The 21,911-nt window shown below is 44.0% G+C and overlaps 1 protein-coding gene across 13 annotated transcripts in view; it reads right to left on the reverse strand.

The window, feature by feature from the left end:
- Positions 1 to 21,911, reverse strand: part of LOC119955411 (disabled homolog 2-interacting protein-like) — a 1,014,916-nt gene that overhangs the window by 37,421 nt on the left and 955,584 nt on the right. For all 13 annotated transcript variants that reach the window (XM_038781503.1, XM_038781505.1, XM_038781502.1 and 10 more), the window contains 5 exons: positions 16,695 to 16,839; positions 13,680 to 13,824; positions 6,307 to 6,543; positions 3,567 to 3,768; positions 637 to 818 (listed from right to left, as the gene is read on the reverse strand). In XM_038781503.1, coding sequence (XP_038637431.1) covers positions 637 to 818; positions 3,567 to 3,768; positions 6,307 to 6,543; positions 13,680 to 13,824; positions 16,695 to 16,839 — 911 coding nt within the window. The remainder of the gene's footprint in view (positions 1 to 636; positions 819 to 3,566; positions 3,769 to 6,306; positions 6,544 to 13,679; positions 13,825 to 16,694; positions 16,840 to 21,911) is intronic.

The raw sequence follows: 21,911 nt of genomic DNA on the forward strand, positions 1-21,911 counted from the left end.
ATGACAGATTGCGAAATCAGCCATGCAGTACAAACCCTAAAATGGTTGCCATCAGGTGTTACGCCAACAGAGTGAAATAGCAACCACTGATTTTTTTAAACTGCAGACAGTTTGTTCAAATATTAAAGGGGCAGGAGATTTTAAAGCAGGACAGTTTCACAGTTCCGATCGACCATTACCGTTGATAGTTCCAATGCATTTATCCATTCTTTACACACATTCAGGTCTAATTTTAAGAGTCCAAAAGGGTCTCCCAAAGGTGCACTTGGACCATTGCCAAAAGGATACCCATCTTCCAAATAACTCCACTAACTAGACTTTCTCTTACCAGGTCTAAAGTGCTCAATTTGTATTTTGGACATCCCATTAGCCAAAGACCGATCAGCCTGAAAGCATGTGGCATGTCATCACGTGCAGTTGCCTCTGTGAACCACAGATGCCTTATTTAGGATTGTCCCCCCCCCCCCCCCCCCCTATCCTGTGAAAATAGTGGGGGCTGGGTTCGGGGGCAGGACATCCAATCCAGTCGCTGCAGCCATTTGTGTAAAGTTGGAGAGCTTCTCTGTCTATGTGAAAATTCAGGCCTAAAAGTACAAAATAGCAGCCACAATAAACTGTGATTACATTTGCACTCACCCACTAAATTCATTATCTATCACCATCTTCTGCAGTCCTGAAGATATGCTGCTGTTTGCGGGAGTTGGAGTTGAGGTGCATGGGTCAGAGGTTGTTGGCACAGGTACAGCTCCTGGGTTGGTCAGCATGGTGTTGACGTCTCTTAAAATGCGAGGCAAGGGGCCAAGCTTGGTTGAAGTTGCCTGAAGAAATAAATATCCATTTTCACTAAACATAGACAAATGTGTGACAGTCACTTTGTGAAATTAGTGTGTAAAAGAATGAAGTTCAGGATGCCAAACCAATAAGAATTGATGATTTGAGAAGTGAATAATTCATTTGATATACAAACACACCAGATTTCAAAGTCCTAATAAAATATGAATGTGTATGATGTTAGAAAAGGGACACACAGTCAGGGGAAATCCACACCTGAATCCATTAATTCTAATTTCTGACTCACTTGAACATTAGAGAAACAATTAAAAAATTGTGCGGTGCCATTCTAATTTAGCTTGAGGGCAGGAAATATGCACCTACAGCAGAATTCTCTGCTTTTTAAGAAATTTTTTTATTCTCCTCCATTTTCACATTTTCTCCCAAATTTACACCCAACAATAAACAGTGATCAGTAACGAATGTAGTGTCAATCCCCATATCAATAACAAGAATTATCTGCTGTCTCGAATTGGTTAACACTGGCATCCAGTTGAAGAGGATCCAAGTTTTACATTTGAGGAAAAAAATGCATTTCATTTAGATAGCTTTTGTCTTTATTACATCACCTCTTTTACGCCAAGTTGTCTTCTTTTTAATACCTAGTATGTTGCAAGAAGTCAGTCCATTTCCTTTTGTTTTCACTGCCAGCCTTTCACTGTGTATTTCAAGCCTTTAAATAACCTGTTTAGCTTTCACCTGACACCGAATCATTAATTGCCTAGACACAACCTATTTCTCCATGGTCTACATCTCATTTAGACTCCTCATGCCACAAACACACTGGTCTAAATCTACCTGACCCAAAGTTAATACCAATTCTTCCAATATCTTCCTACTCTCTCTTTCAAACAACTCATTGGTTATCCACTTCCCCCTTTGATAGACAAGGGAATGAAGGGTTTATGCGAAGCAGTCAGGAGAGGAGGAGCTGAGATCGCAGCCAGGTCAGCTATGATCTTACTGGATGGCTGAGTAGGCTCGAAGGAGCAAATGGCCTTAATCCTGCTCCTATATCTTCTGAAAATTTTGAACTTTGCCATATGAAACGTGTGCCTAAGCCTGCCCCTTCATCGAAGACTCTCAGCCAATTCTTCTTCAGACACAAATCTTAAACTTGGTACGAGGAATCACAATTATAAGTTGTAATGAGCACTGAGCAGAGCCTCCGAACTAGTTGCAAGTTTTGATTAGGCATGGATTTAGTAAATAATAGAACTTGTAAACAAAATAACCAATAGCCATTTTGAAAACACACCCATTGTCCTTAGTATGCTCAACTCGCAAAAAGCAGTTTCACCAGGAATTTTGGCTTTGTTTCTTAGAGGAACAACAACCGTTTTGGTTATATTTCAAGGGCAACTAAACCACCTGAGCTACTTCAACTACAACAAAATTGCCTCAACAATCCAAGCAGTGCCAAATTTTGAACGAGTTCAGTCCATGACTATTAAACATATGCTTCCGTTTCAAAACACCAGTTACGTTTAATAATTTTCCAAAAATTGCCTGCAAGCCCCTCCTGTCAACTAAATTCCCATGTTCAGATTTAGAATGGAAGTTGCCTTATGTAAATTAATTACACCATAACTACCCCTCATGCCTTTAGTGGCATTGCAGATCATCAACTATGGCTTTCCCAGTTCCGGTGCTGTAACAAATACTATTATTCTGTGCTTCCCAATTTCTTACATGTTTTGTTATTCAATTATAAATACTATAAAATCAAAAGACAGACATGTGACTTAAAATAGGAAGACTGAATGGTATCTGCACACCCTACTCAACATCATTTTCTCAGCCTGCCTCATCTAATGTCCTGTCACCAATGCAATGGGAGATAAACTAATATCTGAATAGAAGCTACACAATATGTTAATTTATACAAGGCAAATACAGGAGACCCCACAAGGACCTGGGGCGCAATTCTCCGCTCCCCACGCTGGGAGGCAGAATCGCGGGAGGGCCGGACGAATCACGCCACGCCGCCCTGGCACCCCCCGCGCTTCTCCCACCCCCCCCCCAAAATGGTGTGTCGCCTTTTGCGCACGCCGCCCGGAGAATCACCGCTCGCCGTTTTTCACAGCGACCGGCGATTCTCCGGCCTAGATGGGCCGAGCGGCCTGACGAACCCGACCGGTTCACGCTGGCGCCAACCACACCTGGTTGCTGCCGGCGTGAACAGCGCGTGACAGGTAAGTGTGGGGCCTGTGGGGGGCGGAGGGAGGCTCGACCACCACGGGCGTGCTCAGGAGGTGACTGGCCCGCGATCGGTGCCCACCGATCATCGGGCCGGCGTCTCCAAGAGACGCACTCTTTTCCCTCCGCCGCCCCGCAAGATCAAGCCGCCATGTCTTGCGGGGCAGCGGAGGGGAAGACAGCAACCGCGCATGTGCGGCTGACGTCACTTAGGCCCCGCCGGCCGCATCATTCTCGGCACACCGCTGCTCCTAGTCCCCTGGGGGGGGGGGAAAGAGAGAATGGGGGGGGAGAAGAGAGAATAGGGGGCGGAGGAGTGGCCTCCGACGGCGGAGTGAAACACTCCGGATTTCACTCTGGCGTTGGCTGTTTCTCTCCATTTCGGAGAATCGCGCCCCTGATGTCACATTAGAAAAAGTCTCATGACATAAAGCATAGAACTAATCATTACACCCAATGTCAATCACTGATGAATTATCCACAGTGATCCAGCAAATAGCATCCACTGGATTTAAGTGGACAGTATGAAACTATACCTGCTCCATTTGTGAAACCACTTCCCAGAGCAGCGAATGCAGGGTGGAAAGTTCTCGGCCTAGATCAATGTATCCCTCAAATCCTGCTGTGTTTGAAATGGTTTCTGGATTGGAAATTTCCAATAGGAATCGCTGCATGTTGGTCCATTCATGCTCGAGGAATTGATTCATGAAAGACATATATTCTTCCTTGCTACCAAACCTGTTGTTGAAATATCGAGGTCAAAGTTTCAATTGTTGTTCATAACATCTCCATGTCAATAAAAATCAACCACCATCAAAAAGACACCAATGCATTCAACAATAATACCTAACAGCTAAAACCAAAAGAGCCTGTGGACTCAATTAAATTGCCTAATCTCTAATGTTCCATATAAGAATAATCTTTCTAAACTTCAAGCTTAGACCTTAAATTAAAAGTGTCTAAAAACACAGACCTTAGATCAAATTCACTCAGGTTACTTTTTATCCGCCCCTTATTAACTAAATAAAGCCAATTTCGACTATTGTTACTTTTATTTGGAGCTGAAGCTATCGTTGTTAAAATGGGCTTTTTCGGACCGAGCATGGGAAGAAACACAGATTGGATGAACAGCTTCTAGAACTTGTTGGACTAGAAACGGAAAATTCTGACTGATGAGTCGGTCAGTCCTTAAGTTTAAGTTTAAAGAGCTGAAGTTGGATTCCTTAGTTCCCGCAGGAAATGAAGACAAATGGGATGGAAGGGGGACTGGAGTACCAAGGGAGGGGGTGCTAAGGAATCACAAAGTGGGAGGAGGCAGAAGCAATGCGGCTTGAAATAATATTCCACCTGCGGGATTCTTCGTCAGCGGGATCCTCTGCAGTGCAACCGCGGGTTTCCCGATGGTGTGGGGTGGCTCACAATGGGAAACCCCATTGGCTGGCTGCAGGAACGGAGAATCCCGCTGCCGGCGGGGGCGCGTCACGCCGGAAAACGGGGTTGGCGGGATGGAAAATTCTGCCCCATGTCTTTCAGATATAAGCAGGGCAAGGTATTTTATTTTCTGCCTGGGAACACTAATAAGTTTAACGGCGCAGTCATTATTCTTCTTGGTCTGTTTAGCAGTGATTTTCTTACTTTGTTTTGATTCATAGACAACAAAGGGGTAATTCATCAATTTTGGACCACTCTCTGATTTTGCCGCTGAATGAAAAGATGATTGGTTAATGCTAGACTCTGATAGAGCAAGAGCAGCTTGGGCCAACAGTTGCAGGAAATAATTTCCATAATCATGTGGTGCACCATTTGTGAAGTTCCACACTGGGACATATAGATATTCACATTATCAATAGTAAGTAAAGGCAAAGTTACCATTTGCATTTTGCACCCTCCTTGCCCCTCTCCCCATAATTCCTCAAGGACACAAAATGAAGTAAAAGATTTCACTACTTTGGGTTGGTAGAATTTTACAAATGTAACTGGGTAACAATGAGAGACTAGAATAGGAACCCTAGAAATGTTTCATAACGGATCAAGTATGCTACAAATTTAGTTTTAAAGTGAAATCTGGTACTCATTACACCAGTGTGTCACCTATTTGAGCTTGCCCTTCATGGTTGGATGACTTCATTGCTGGTGAGCGTTCAGACAGACTCAAAAACTCTGCTTTGGTATGTCCCAGTCATTGTGTATCAGGTGGCTTTACCCCTGTGCTGTTAACAATCTGCTCAACACAATTGGCCACTTCTGATTCAAGAACCCAGGTAATACAATATGATGAATACAGAAAACTGTTAATTTTAGAGTATATATTCAATTAGCTGTAGATATAGACTGGCTTGTCCGATAAGGAATATTCATGATATACCTTCAGCTATGGACAAAAAGTAGTGTGTGCATATGTGCACGTGTGTGTGTGCACAGTTGTGCACACCTTCATGCATTGCAATTATGTGTGAATACCTGCGCGTGTGTCTACATGTCCATCTGTTTTTTTAATGCAATAATTTCAGGATGAGTCTTAAGGCATTTAAACATTTTTAAAAAATAATTGTATTAAAGGCATTTTACATATATACCTGAAAATATCAGAAGACCAAACATCAACATAAACATAAACAGAAACCACAAGCTCCCAAAACAAGACAATACCAACACCCCAACTCAACCCTGCCTTTCTAATTTATCCACCCTCCCCCTACAGCATCTCCCTCCCCAACCCCACTGACCCCGCAATTCCCCTTGAAGAAATCAAGGAGTAGTTTCCACCTCCGGGTGAACTGAACCCCTCCTCTGACCCCGCAAAGCGAACTTGCCCTTTTCCAAAAACAGGAATTTTGCCAGGTCGCACACCCATCCCCCGGCCTTCGGCAGCTCCGAGTCCCCGCCAGCACAACAAAATCCGTCTCCGGGCTATCAGGGAGGCAAAGGTAACACGTCGACCTCTCTCCTCACCTGGACTCCTGGATCTTCCGACACACCGAATATCACCACCTCTGGACGGAGCCACTCCCACACTGAGAATCTCGGACATCACATCCAAGACCACCGTCAGAACCCCCTAAACCTCGGACATGCCTGGAACATGTGGACTTAATTCGCGCCCCCCCTCCCCCCTGCACACCGCCCATACCTATCCTCAACCCCTGCAAAGAACTGGCTCATCTTCACAACCATCATGTGGGCCCTATGAACCACCTAGTATATTAAGGCATTTAATCCAACTAATGTGACACAAACCATAGATTCAAATTCAAGCCAATAAAAAGAAACACTTACTTGGCAAAATTAGCTAAGTTCTGGGTAACCTTGGCAATTAAAGTCAAAGTGCGTGCTGTGCGGTCATCTGGGTATTCCTGCAGGAGGTTGAAGAGAGAAGGGGACATAATGGCAGGACAAAGGAACCGCAGGAAGAGGGAAGCACTGATTAATCTCTCACTGATGTCAGGTCGCCCTCGGTTGCTACACTCCTGTCTCCACGATGCAAACACTTCCTTTAGTTCTCGTGGAAATACACTGTTGAACAATTTGTTGTAGTGAAGTGAAATTATTTTTATTCATATAAATATAGTCAGTACTTAAACAGAAAAGAGATGAATTTTAAGCTATGATAGACGTGCTAACCTGACAGAAAGATCAAGATTTTAATAACTAAATTCCTTCTGCAGTTTGAAATACTTTTATATCAATTACATGACATGTAAATATGACAAGTTATCATAATAATGTAACAAGGAAAAATATGTTACATTAGACTTATGACAATGCAGTTTTATGAAAGGAAAAAGTAACTAAAGAGGTCAAAATGTTCTATATTATAAAAAAAGTGGCATCCTATACAAAAAAGTTGAATTTCTTTGCCGAATAAAGATTGTTTGAAGTCCAGATACTCCCTCCATGAACAACAGTATTGGTGATAATGTGCTTACCCACTGAAGGAATAAGGACTCTAGTCATTAAAAACAAATTGTAAATCATAATGGTACTTTCAGTTTCATTTTAGTTAAGAAATGAGGCTGTGAATTTATTATAATTCACCAAGACAGCGTTGATTTTAGATTGTGGCAGAAGAGGAAATCAGTTTAACAGAGGAAATTCATTGCTTTAGTTGCAGTTGATTTATGGTGATGATCATTGGCAAGATTCATAGTACATGGATTTAATAAGTATTTAACTGTTTATACATTAGATTAATATTGCAATTAGGAATAATCAAAATGCAAACAAAAGGACTGTTTTTTTGACCAGCATTAAAATTTATTGTTTGAAAATGGTTTTATGCTGGTAATCTACATTCACTGCCAATTGCAAGATTCACCGATTAAGTAAGTATAAGGTACCTTGCACACAAATACAAGAGATCTCACCTTCACAAAGCTGATGTCAGGGACCCACTTTTTTGATGAGTCTGATTTAAAATTCAAGTACAGGACTGAGTGTTACTGTTTTAATCAACAGGAATTGTGGCCCCCCAGCACTGACAGGTCTTCTTTCAGCAGTGGGACGTGATAGATACAATTCTCAAGGAGAGCAGTATACAAAGGTCACCCGTCTCCATTTGGACCCTATTCCCGCAGGGCTATTTAGCAAAGAAAAAAGTGTCTTCATATTACAGACTGCACTGTAAGTAAGTTGCCATTAATATCGTTCTTTCGATTCGCAATCTTGTGATTTATAAATAGTTAATACTGGTTAACCGTATGTACTACAAAGCCAAAACAAAATGTTTCCTGTCAAATGTATGCAATGCAAGAATATGAATGTAAAACAGTTTGTCAAAGTAATAGAATCACTGATTTTTGTATTGAATGAACTAATTCTTGTGAGCAAGTTTCATGCATACAACAGTAATCAGTTGATCCTGATAATTAACAAGGGTTTGAAAATATATATCCAATGCAAGTCTTGCAATACTCCACAGATTATCATAGATCATCATCATAGATTATCACAGAATTTACAGTGCAGAAGGAGACCATTCGGCCCATTGAGTCTGCACCGGCACTTGGAAAGAGCACCCTACCCAAGGTCAACACCTCCACCCTATCCCCATAACCCAGTAACCCCACCTAACACTAAGGGCAATTTTGAAGGGCAATTTATCATGGCCAATCCACCAAACTTGCACATCTTTGGACTGTGGGAGGAAACTGGAGCACCCGGAGGAAACCCACGCACACACGGGGAGGAAATGCAGGCTCCGCACAGACAGTGACCCAAGCCGGAATCGAACCTGGAACCCTGGAGCTGTGAAGCAATTGTGCTATCCACAATGCTATTAGGGACCTTAACCAAAGGCATTGTGTCCTTAATTAAAATTTCCCATCCGGTCGTGATGGGAGATTTTAACTTCCCCAACATTGAATGGGACTCGTATAGTGTTGGAGGCGTAGATGGAGCAGAAGTTGTAAGGAGCATCCAGGAGAGTTTTTTAGAGCAGTGCGTAAATAGTCCAACTTGGGAAGGGGCCATACTGGACCTGGTATTGGGGAATGATCCCGGACAGGTGGTTGAAGTTTCAGTCGGTGATTACTTTGGGAATAGCGATCACAATTCCGTAAGTTTTAGAATACTCACGGACAAAGGCGAGAGTAGTCCCAAAGGAAAAGTGCTAAATTGGAGAAAGGCCAAGTATAACAAAATTCGGCAGGAGCTAGGGAATCTGGATTGGGAGCAGCTGTTTAAGGGTAAATCCACATTTGAAATATGGGAGTCTTTTAAGGAAAGGTTGATTAGAGTGCAGGACAGACATGTCCCTGTGAAAATGAGAGGTAGAAATGGCAAGATTAGGGAACCATGGATGACAGGTGGAATTGTGAGACTAGCTAAGATGAAAAAGGAAGCATACATATGATCTAGGCGACTTAAAACTGATGAAGCTTTGGAGGAATATCGGGAAAGTAGGACAAATCTCAAACACGCAATAAAGAGGGCTAAAAGGGGAAATACCTTTGGCTAACAGGGTTAAGGAAAATATCAATGCCTTTTATTCATATAAATGGGGCAAGAGGGTAACTAGAGAAATGATTGGCCCACTCAAAGACAAAAGAGGGAATTTATGCGTGGAGTCAGAGGAAATTGGTGAGATTAATGAGTACTTTGCATCGGTATTCACCAAGGAGAGGGACATGATGGATGTTGAGGCAAGGGATGGATGTTTAAATACTCTAGGTCAAGTTGGCATAAGGAAGGGGGAGGTTTTGGGTATTCTAAAAGGCATTAAGGTGGACAAGTCCCCAGGTCCGGATGGGATCTATCCCAGGTTGCTGAGGGAAGCGAGGGACAAAATAGCTGGGGCGTTAACAGATATCTTTGCAGCATCCTTGAGCACGGGTGAGGTCCCGGAAGACTGGAGAATTGCTAATGTTATCCCTTTGTTTAAGAAGGGTAGCAGGGATAATCCAGGGAATTATAGACCTGTGAGCTTGATGTCAGTGGTAGGCAAACTTTTGGAGAAGATACTGAGGGATAGGATCTCTTCACATTTGGAAGAAAATAGATTTATCAGTGATAGGCAGCATGGTTTTGTGCAGGGAAGGTCATGTCTTACAAACCTAATAGAATTCTTTGAGGAAGTGACAAAGTTAATTGATGAGGGAAGGGCTGTAGATGTCATAGACATGGACTTCAGTAAGGCGTTTGATAAAGTTTCCCATGGCCAGTTGATGGAAAAAGTGAAGTCATATGGGTTCAGGGTGTACTAGTTAGATGGATAAAGAACTGGCTGGGCAACAGGAGACAGAGAGTAGTGGTGGAAGGGAGTGTCTCAAAATGGAGAAAGGTGACTAGTGGTGTTCCACAGGGATCCGTGCTCGGACCACTGTTGTTTGTGATATACATAAATGATCTGGTCGAAGGTATAGGTGTCTGATTAGCAAGTTTGCAGATGATACTAAGGTTGGTGGAGATGCAGATAGCGAGGAGGACTGTCAGAGAATACAGCAAAATATAGATAGATTGGAGAATTGGGCAGAGAAATCGCAGATGGAGTTCAATCGAGGCAAATGCGAGGTGATGCATTTTGGAAGATCTAATTCAAGAGCGGACTATACGGTCAATGGAAGAGTCCTGGGGAAAGGTGATGTACAGAGAGATCTGGGAGTTCAGGTCTATTGTACCCTGAAGGTGGCAACGCAGGTCGATAGAGTGGTCAAGAAGGCATACAGCATGCTTGCCTTCATTGGATGGGGTACTGAGTACAAGAGTCAGAAGGTCATGTTACAGTTGTGTAGGACTTTGGTTAGGCCACATTTGGAATATTGCGTGCAGTTCTGGTCGCCACATTACCAGAAGGATGTAGATGCTTTAGAGAGGGTGCAGAGAAGGTTCACCAGGATGTTGCCTGGTATGGAGGGTGCTAGCTATGAAGAAAGGTTGAGTAGATTAGGATTGTTTTCGTTGGAAAGACGGAGGTTGAGGGGGGACCTAATTGAGGTCTACAAATTATGAGAGGTATGGACAGGGTGGATAGCAACAAGCTTTTTCCAAGAGTGGGGGTGTCAATTACAAGGGGTCACGATTTCAAGGTGAGAGGGGGAAAGTTTTTTATGCAGAGGGTGGTGGGTGCCTGGAACGCTTTGCCAGCAGAGGTGGTAGAGGTGGGCACGATAGCATTTATTTAAGATGCATCTCGACAGATATATGAACGGGCGGGGAATAGAGGGAAGTATATCCTTGGAAAATAGGCGACAGGTTTAGATAAAGGATCTGGATTGGCGCAGGCTAGGAGGGTCGAAGGGCCTGTTCCTGTGCTGTAATTGTCTTTGTTCTTTTGTTAATTAAGTGCTTACTGTTTCTATTTGAATGCATGCATATAGAAACTACTTAATGTAAAAACACTGAAACCGAGGGCGCGATTCTCCCGAAAGGGAACAAAGTCCCCAAGAGAGCACGTTTAGCCGCATGTTTCCCAGCGCTCACACTTGACTATTCAACGTGACACGCATTGAATAAGGGGCCCGAATGGGGAACCCGCGGCCGCACAGTGATGCCATTTTTAAATGGCATCCCAATCTCTGAGGCTCCTAAATGACCCCCACCCCACATACACAGTGCAGCCCTGGCTCAATCGTGCGCACACATGCAGAAGATGCCAGCTTGGCACCGCCAAATTGGCACCCTGACAATGCTATTTGTCAGTGCCATCTGGGCACATTGGCAGTGCCAGGCTGACCCTGCTAGGGTGCCCAGGTGGCACCAGCAGTGTCAGGGCACCACCCTGCCCAAGGGGCATGCAACTGGGTGCCTCTGATCCCCTGGGAGTCTCCCACGAGTCCCGGTTTGTGGGGACCAGTACTGAATGGCGCTCGCCCAAGGTCTCCGAGGCGAGGGGGTTGAATCGTGCCCCTAGTATTTTTACAGAATCGGCACATCATGGTCGTGAAAGATCTGCCCATCTACGTATGAACTAGTAGAGGCTCAGAAGGTACTGCAGGTGGAAAAACAGCTATCTAAAGAACCTTGAGGGGTTTTGACATAAAAGACTCTGAGTAAATAAGAGCCTTCTTAGTTAAGAGATCATTTCCAACAATTTTAGCAGTTTGCAAATTACATTGTGAACTCGGTGAAAGACTACAGAGAAGAACTTGAATTTATTTTCAGATGATAATCCACTATTACCATGATTGATTGGAAAGCAATGAGGAAAATAGTTTGGGATAAATGCTAAGCAATATTTAATTATGCATACATAATTGGAAAATGCATCTCTATTCAAACAAGTCTTCCTTATTGTGCATCGAAGCGGTAGGATCATAGATATTCATTGCAAAATAATTCCAATCATGTAAGAATTTTTAATGGTCTGATGTATGGAGAATGATAAGACACAGTCCCAAACTTTCACTGGTTTACTAAAAAACGTAAGGGTGATAGGGATGTTAGAACAACTCTTGCAGAAGATCTAAAGGAGGAGAATATGAGTGATGACTGCCAGATATTTACCTGCAGAAAAACTTTCCTGATGGTGTGCAGTGCTTTAACAGGTGCACAAAAATAAATCTAAGTTTCAAATCTAACAATTGATTTTCCCCTGGCCACTGTCTCTCTTACAGTAAAATTAAAATAGACTGCAAATGCTACAAATCTGGAATAGACTTCCACCGCGTTGCAATGTATTTCTACAACAACTTATCAACCTCCCTCCCTAACACCACATGGACTGCAGCAGTTCAAGGAAGCGGAACACTGCCACCTTCTCTAGGGTAATTAGGGGTGGGATAACTAATGTTGCTCTGGCCTACGATGCCCACATCCCATGAAAGAATAAAAAAAGCAGCAAGCTACCTCACTGTAATGATTAATCAAAACTGCAAGGAATACTATAAAAATTACTACAGTATTTCAGCAAAGCAACTTAGGAGTTAAGTGGTAGAACTTTAAATTTGCTCTTTCTGGTTTTGCTGTTTAATGTATTGTATTGCATTTCACATTTGCTTGTTTGTTATTTTGATTATAAAAAAAAGGATGGATGTAATACCCATCCATGTTTCTTATTTGCTTCAACAATTGACAGCAGCGGACACACAGATGGAACCCTCGGAATATTGCTGTGTTTGATTCCTCCTGGTACAGGTTGACAGCCGAATATTCTATTGGAATTTTCCTGCATGAATCTAAAATATATACTCCTTACGAAACAGAGAACACTGCACAGATGGATACTAATTATAAGTATTGTATTTAATCCCCATATCTGTTGATTATGCAAATTGAAGAACATTTCTGAGCAAAGCATAGCTTAAACAGATTAATTGATTGTTTGCGAATAAAAATAGGCTTGCTAATGAATATACAACGTCAAAAGGCACATTTGTTGCTTGACATTTGAAAAGGTAAAGGGGAAATTTAAAAAATGAAAATCCAAAATAAGACAAAAGCTACTAGAAATGCCCATTAGATTGTGGAGGAGGATATGGCGGTGTTAGATGGGGTTAAAGCCAAGTGGGAGGAGGGGGGAGATGGGGGTGGCATTGGAGGAGGGGTTGTGGTGTGAGGTGTTGTGGAGGGCGAGAGCCTCAATCTGGTATGCGAGGCCGGGGTTAATACAGTTAAAGGTGGTGCACAGGGGACACCTGGCGAAGTTGAGGATGAGCCGGATATTTGAGTGGGTGGAAGTCAGCCTCCCCACCCAGTGCTCGGTACGGCTGGGGGACCTGATGGAGTTTGTGTGTGTGGAGAAGGTAATGTTTACCTTCCGGGGGGGGGGGGGGGGGGGGGGGGATTGAGGGGTTCCACAAGAGATAGGGTGTGTTTACTCTTCATTTTAAGGAGTTGGTTACCATCAATTGCTAGGGGGAGAGGCTATTCTTTGAGTTATTGGTTGGTAGAGTGTGTGTGGGGGGGGGGGGGGGGGGGGGGGTTTGTTGTTGTTATTTTGCATTTGCTTTTTTTAATGTATAAAATTTTAAAATGTTAGAAACCGAATTAAAATATAAAAAAGAAATGCCCATTGGTTCGGTTTATATCTGAAAAGTAGAAAGACTAGGGAAGATTTCTGATGCAGTCCCTCATCAGTATACAGAATATTATCTTTTTCAGATACTGAATGATTTGCTGTGCTTTTAAAGGCATAGCCAAGAACACAAACTTACCAAGTAACTAGTAAAAGAAAAATAACAACGAAAATCTGGACGTATAACGAGGTAACTGACCAGTATGAGTTAATGATCTTGCAAAACGCCAGCTCACAGCACATTTTCAGGTTGCTCTGATGCTCAGCAAGGTCTCCCGATGAGCATTTGTTTGGATCTACCTCACAGTTCTCATCTGATTCATAGAGAGCCTTGATGAACTCTCCTGTTGGAAACAGCAATAAATAATGGTGTTAAATCCCGGTACAACATTTTGGAAAATCTATTTTTAATCAAGGCTTCATTTATTTAAAGGCATTAAAAAAGCCCAAAAAGCTGCCTTCTCACATTTTCTTCAATCATTAATTGTATAGTGTGTTTGAATAAAATATGTAATTCAGGACTTGGTTTAAACCAGTAGGGTATAATACATTATTACTGCAGCTGAACTGGTAGCAACAGGAATAATGAGAAAAATAAGTGGCACCAGAAATCTGTCATTTTCTGAACACAAGACTAGTGGAGAGCACAAGTGGGAATTCACGACAAAAACAATTGCCTACATTCCCAAAAAATACAACAAAAAAACATTCAACTCATATTATCATCCACAGGACGAGTCACCATTTCCTGTCTCGGCAAAATGTGAAACAAACTTTGTTAGTTACTGATACGAGCATATCCCCCAAATAATTTTCTTTTGATCTGTTGATGTTTTCCATCAAACTATTACTGTAACAAAGAAGTTCTGGGAAATATAACTTGAAAGTAAATTTCTGTAGACTCGAACTGAAATTGTAATTTCACATGAGTTATTTCCCCCCTTCTGAAAGCACTGCCTCCTGCTGCAGTACTGTTCCACAGATGTTGGTTGCCTCTGTTGTAAGGAACAGTTGCTGACCTCTTATACTTAATGGAGTAAAAGCAGCAAATACATCAAATACTGACTGCATGTAAGGCTAAGTTATATGACTCTGCTCAATCAAAAGGAAGTGCAGCTCTGTGTAGTACATCTGGTTCAGGTAGCTTTTCCTTTATTTCATGCTCATGCATTCATCTACTCTACTTTTCTCCTTTTACGAACGTGGTCAAAACCTGGGGGAAAGATATTCAAAGTGCTATAAAAATGCAAGATATGCTAGGCTCATTTCTGTGATTGCCCACACTGCAAATTCCTAGACCTAGTCAGTCTATGTGAGAAGGAATAAAGTAGCAGAACACTCTTTCTCAGAGAGGAAGGCTTAGCTGGAGAGAGGACAAATAGAAGTTTTTGTGCATTTTCTAGTGGCTGATCCAATCATGAGAGAAACGAGGCACTGAATGATTTTAGTCCTCAGGGGCGGGATTCTCCCCTACCCGGCGGGGCGGGGGGTCCCGGCGTAGCTGAGTGGCGCCAACCACTCCGGCGTCGGGCCTCCCCAAAGGTGCAGAATTCTCCGCACCTTTGGGGGCCAAGCCCTCACGTTGAGGGACTAGGCCCGCGCCGGAGCGGTTGGCACCACTCCGACTGGCGCCAAAACCGGCACCAGCGGCCTTTGATGCCCGGGGCTGGCCAAAAGGCCTTCGCCGGTTCGCGCATGCGCGCTGGGGGATTCTCTTCCGCGTCTGCCATGGTGGAGGCCGTGGCGGCGGCGGAATGGAAAGAGTGCCCCCACAGCACTGGCCCGCCCGCCGATCGGTGGGCCCTGATCGCGGGCCTGGCCACCGTGGGGGCACCCCCCGGGGTCCGATCGCCCCGTGCCCCCCCAGGACCCCGGGGGCCCGCTCGCGCCGCCGATCCCGCCGCCACCAGAGGTGGTTCAGACCTCGGCGGCGGGAAAGACCTCCCAGCGGCGAGACTTCGGCCCATCGCGGGCCGGGGAATCGCCGCAGGGGGCTCGCCGCTCAGTGCGGCGCGTTTCCCGCCCCCGCCAATTCCCAGGTGCCAGAGAATTTCTGCCACGGCGGGGGCGGGATTTTCGGTGGCCCCGGGCGATTCTCCGACCCTGCTGGGGGTTGGAGAATTTTGTCCCGGTTACAAAATGGTTGATGGCTAAGGCAACCTTAAGTTCCATAGAACATACAGTGCAGAAGGAGGCCATTCAGCCCATCGAGTCTGCACAGACCCACTTAAGCCCTCACTTCCTCCCTATCCCCGTAACCCAATAACCCCTTCTAACCTTTTTTGGTAACTAAGGGCAATTTATCATGGTCAATCCACCTATCCTGCACGTCTTTGGACTGTGGGAAGAAACCGGAGCACCCGGAGGAAACCCACGCAGACACGGGGAGAACGTGCAGACTCTGCACAGACAGTGACCCAGCAGGGAATTGAACCTGGGATCCTGGCGCTGTGAAGCCATAGTGCTAATCACCTGTGCTACCATGCTGCCCAGTTATTGACTAATAACACAGGGGAGGAGGGAAGAAAAACGCAAACATTGTTTAAATGCTACTCAAGGCTGCAATCTAAAGTTACAGCTATTTAGGTAAAAACTCACTGCTTCCTATGTTCATTCTTACTGCTTAACGAAAATAAAATGTCCACGTCACCAAAACAAAGCAGATGAATAACGATATAACCCATGCTAATTACTTTTTTTTGGTTGGATGTAAATGGGGACATTCCTACAAATGATTTTCTTGCTATTTCATATTAGTATTGATGAATAATTGAGTAATTTGATGAATGAGAATTTAACAAATGGTATCTCAATTAATAAACTCCAATTTAATTCAGAAACATATTCTTATCGTCCATGATTTTATATCAGACGTTAAAGCAAGTAACATTTTTTCGATCTTTTCTTCCTCTTTATCCAAATTAATATTTATATTGCCCTAACTAGCAACATTTTTGTCGATATGAGGTTGGCGAGTAGAAATGTGAATGCGAATAGTGAGGCTCAATCAAACTGTGGATCATTTCCCGAAAGACCAAAAGGTGAAGAAGCATTGGCAGGGGAAATTTCCATTAATTTATTGATTTTTACGCAGCAATGCTCTCTCTTAAAACTACTGAAAAAATGCACAATTGTGAAAGTAAGAAAAACTAGCAGTTTGCCAGTCTCAGCTGTGATTATTCGCATTGGTTTCGCAACCTTCCATTTGACATACCAAGTGCATCTTGTAGATACTTCTGGCCAACCAACTTCAGATACTCCTCTATTGCTTTGGTTGCTAAGGTGTTCTCCCGAAAAATTAGATGTTCATTATCACCACAACGATCAACTTCAGACATCATCAAATCTGTCAAGAAATCCTGTAAAAGAAAATTTGAGAGCCAAATCAATGGATAGTTGTTTGACAAACATGTTAATTCATTCTACATTTTACCACAGTATTTACTGTGCTAATGTTGCTAATTTTTAGGCAACCACTTGGTTTTGAATCTTTTCCATGGTTAAACTATTCATATAAAGCGTACTAGCATAGTAGCAAAGAAGTATTTGTTACAAGGGCGGAAGTAGGAACTGATCTGTTGACAACAGTGTGATAACATTTTTGAACATGTAAACTGATAGGATTAAGAATGTGGAGCTATCCTGAAACAATAACCCCCCCCCCCCACAAATTTGCCAAAATAACTGCATTTCTAAATATTTGGAAGGGTAGTGAGGTATTGATTAGCATCACACTTCCCTAATTTGTTTTATTGCAAGCCATGTCTATTAGAGTACGTTTTTCCAGCCATTTAGTGAATATCAGATAACCATAGGCACATTTCCTGTTGTTTTCTGATTTGAACGTGTGGTATCAGAGACTCTGGCAAGGGGTGTGACGCCTTGGATAATTTATCCAACTGCATTTTCTTGTCAGTCTTGGCTTGTATGTTCTCCAGTGTTAGGACCTGAACTAATTATTGCGCTGCTATAAATTCCATGCATTATCCCTGGAACATCTATCTCCCACTAGCAGAGAACCTTGGATAGATATTCCTCCAATGAGGACTCAATATTTTCTTCTGATTGTTTCCCATTTTGTGTTCCATAGCCCATACATTGACTGACCAGACAAATGCATCCACAACTTAAGCTCTCCCTGAATGACAGCTTTTTGAAAATGAAATATTTTTATTCTTACAGGCATACAATATAACAAAAATAATACTGCTGATTAATGGAAGGTGAAGATAAATTGGGCGCGATTTTCCCACCACGATGCACCCAGCTCCGATCCCGTCATGTCAGGAGCATAGTGGGAGAGGCCAAAAATGGGTTCTGCGCCGGGTGCCGGGTTGCGCACGATGCACCTCGCCTGATGGCCAGGCCGGGGGTCTGAGAGGCCACTGCAGCTCAGAGTGGTCAGGGACAGAACAGAGTAGCCATCCGGGCAGTGGCGCCCTTCAAAAAAAATGCTACTCCGATTTCTGAGGAGCCGGTCTTGCCAGTGTCTTTAGTTCCCCATTGCAGAAGAAATATGGGATTTTTCAGTGAGAAACTCCCCAAGCTCCAAAGAAATACAAATCTGGATCACGGCCAATCACTTGGTGAGAATGACCCTGTGAAACGTGCCCAAAATGAGTAGTCATTTATTGGGAGAATTTCACCATAAGAGCCCTCCAAAAAAACATGAATAAAAAATGTATCCTGTGATTCCTAATTAAGTAGGGTAAATTCAATAATGGAACCATATTCATATGTTAGCTCTTAGAATTTTTTGAGTAGCTGGCCAGTCAGATGAATTCTGCCAGCCAAGCAAGGCTAACAACTGTCAGGCAGACATTACTGAAAGAAAGGTTTTATACTTAAGTGAATATGCATGAAATATCAATTTTACAGATGTTGCAGAACAAATTACCTTGCATTCCTTAACAAACCAGACCACTCAATTCTCATGCCATATAAAATTGACAAAACTGTGTCTCCTTTACTGCAATGGAAATAAACCCAAAACTAAATATTTCTAAGTTTCATCTCACAAGATGATAGTAACTATATCGCGGTTTCAATGAGGTTTCACCGCCTTGCACCGCTGCTGATCTGAGCACATGCTTCACGGCCCGCCCACCCACGGGAATCCACTGGGGTTGCGTTAAGTGCTCACTTAACCACGATTGCCAGTTCCCTATTAGCAATAGCCTTCAGCCGCTCGGCCGGATCATCGGCAGTCGGTGGGTGTCATGGGTGGTCAGTGGGGCTAGATACATAGAAGATAGGAGCAGGAAGCAGCCTTTTGGCCGGTCGAGCCTGCTCCGCCATTCATCATGATCATGGCTGATCATCCAACTCAATAGCCTAATCCTGCTTTCTTCCCATAGCCTTTGATCCCATTCTCCCCAAGTGCTATATCCAGCCGCCTCTCGAGTATATTCAATGATTTAGCATCAACTACTTCCTGTGGTAATGAATTCCACAGGCTCACCACTCCTTGTGTGAAGAAATGTCTCCTCATCTCTGTCCGAAATGGTTTACTCTGAATCCTCAGACTGTGACCCCTCGTTCTGGACACACCCATCATTGGTAACGTCTTCCCTGCATCTACCCTGTCTAGTCCTGTTAGAATTTTATAAGTCTATGAGATCCCCCTCATTCTTCTGAACTCCAGCGAGAACAATCCCAACCTAGTCAATCTCTCCTCATATGACAGTCCCGCCATCCCTGGAATCAGTCGGGTAAACTTTCGCTACACTCCCTCGAGAGCAAGAACATCCTTCCTCAGAGAAGGAGACCAAAACGGCACATAATATTCCAGGTGTGGCCTCACCAAGGCCCTGTATAATTGCAGCAACACATCCCTGCTTCTATACTCAAAACCTCTCACAATGAAGGCCAACATACCATTAGCCTTCTTTACCGCCTGCTGTATCTGCATGCTTACCTTCAGCGACTAGAGCACGAGGACACCCACGTGCCGCTGCACACTAGCCTCTCCCAATTTACAACCATTCAGGTAGTAATCTGCCTTCCTCTTTTTGCTTCCAAAGTGACTAACCTCACACTTATCCACATTATACAGCAGCTGCCATTGATTTGCCCACTCAACCAACCTGTCCAGATCTTGCTGTAGAACCCCTGCATCCTCGTCACAATTCACCCTCCCACCTAACTTGGTATCATCTGCAAACTTTGAGATGTTACATTTTGTTCTCTCATCCAAATCATTAATGTATATTGTGAATTGCTGGGGTCCCAGCACTGATCCCTGTGGCACCCTATTAGTTACTGCCTGCCAATTTGAAAAGGACCCATTAATTCCTACTCTTTGTTTCCTCTCTGCCAACCAGTTTTCTATCTACCTCAATACGTTTCCCCAATCCCATGGGCTTTAATTTTGCACAATAAACTCTTATGCGGGACTTTGTCAAACACCTTCTTAAAGTCCAAATATACGACATTGACTGGTTTGTCAACTGTACTGGTTACATCTTCAAAGAATTCCAACAGCTTTGTCAAGCATGATTTTCCCTTCATAAATCCATGCTGACTCTGACTGATCCTGCCACTGCTTTCTAAATGTTCCGATATAAAATCCTTGACAATGGATTCAAGAATTACTGGTCTATAATTCCCTGCTTTCTCTCTATCTCCCTTTTTGAATATAGGAGTGATGCGAGCTACCCTCCAATCTGCAGGGACTGTTCCAGATCTATAGAATCCCGGAAGATGACCACCAATGCATCCACTATTTCCAGAGCCACCTCCTTAAGCACTCTGGGATGAAGATTCTCAGGCCCTGGGGATTTATCCGCCTTCAAACCCATTAATTTCCCAGCACCATTTCTCTACTAATGTTGATCTCCCTCAGTTCTTCCCTCTCACTAAACCTTTCATTCTCCATCATTTTTGGGGTCTGATTTGTGTCCTCTTTTGTGAAGACAGAACCAAAGTATGTATTCAATTGCTCAGCCATTTCTTTGTCCCATATTATGCATTCCCCTGTTTCTGTCTGTAGGGGGCCTACATTTCTCTTTGCCAATCTCTTTCTCTTCACATATCTTAGTGTCCGCCTTTATGTCCCCGGCAAGCTTCCTTTCGTACTGTACTTTCCCCTTCTTAATCAATCCCTTCGTCCTTCTTTGCTGAATTCTCAACTGCTGCCATTCCTCAGACCTATTCTTCTTCTTGGCCAATCTGTCTGCTTCTTCCTTGGATCATAATGGCAGCAACACATCCCTGCTTCTATACTTGAAACCTCTCACAATGAAGGCCAACATACCATTCGCCTTCTTTACCATTTGCTGCACCTGCATGCTTACCTTCAGCGACTGGTGCACAAGGACACCCACGTGTCGCTGCACACTAGCCTCTCCCAATTTACAACCATTCAGGTAGTAATCTGTCTTCCTGTTTTTGCTTCCAAAGTGAATAACCTCACACTTATCCAAATTACACTGCAGCTGCCATGGTACTATTTTGAATTTCCTTTGTAAGCCATGGATTGGCCCTCTTACCAGTTTCCCCAAGCATTCCTTGAATGTTTGCCATTGCCAATCGACTGTTATCCCTTTAACTAACTCTCCCCAATCTATCAAGGCCAACTCTTGCCTCATATCTTCATAGTTCCCTTTATTAAGATTCAGGCAGATGGGCAGAGACAAGGGCTGCCCCCCCCGGAATGCGTTAACACGATCCAGGGGTTGGGATGGTGATGCCGCGAGCAGTTGCCCCCCCCCCCCCCCCCCCCAACCCTCCTATGGTGGCCCATCCCTCTGGTAGGTCCCCCAGCCCCAGTCAAGGTTCCTCCAACCCCCACTGAGCACTGGGGTGGCAAGCCCAGCACGCCTGGGCTCTTTGCCTGTGAGAAAAGATGACTACTCCCCTCCTCGGTTCCCCACAGGAGCCCTTCCGCCAGGTTCACGTTTTTCAAAGAGTACTAACCACCGTGAGCACTTGCTGGGAAGGCCACTGATGACAGGAGGCCATTGGATATGGGGTAGAAATGGGGCGTAAGTGGTGATATTTGGTTTCTTGCCATGCTATGGTGAGATCCTGGTTTTGCCTATGGGTGCGGGCCGGTAGCATCAAAAACTGTTTAGCGCCTGGTGCGATTCTCGTTTTTGGCCTCGTCTCGCTTGAGCAGCGTAACGAGTCTGGAGAATCTCGCTTTAGTGTCATTGACTAGCAGTGGGGAACCCGTTGGCAGAGCCGGTGGGAATCTCCCTGAAAAACCTGCCAGAAATGAACTTAGAAAGTTTTCTGGAAATCGGACCTTTAGAATTTTTTCAGCACTGGGGAGCTGAACTCAGAGATCAAGTCGATATTTTTAAAGGTGAGCTTGTGGATCCCCTTCACCCTCCATCGCTGGAAAATATCACCTCTCACACGCCCCAAGTGAGGACACTGCTGAGGAGTTTTGGGAGCCCCCCCCCCCCCCCCCCCCCCACTCAGGCCT

Source organism: Scyliorhinus canicula, chromosome 21 (assembly GCF_902713615.1).
Source record: "Scyliorhinus canicula chromosome 21, sScyCan1.1, whole genome shotgun sequence".
Taxonomy (NCBI): domain Eukaryota; kingdom Metazoa; phylum Chordata; class Chondrichthyes; order Carcharhiniformes; family Scyliorhinidae; genus Scyliorhinus; species Scyliorhinus canicula.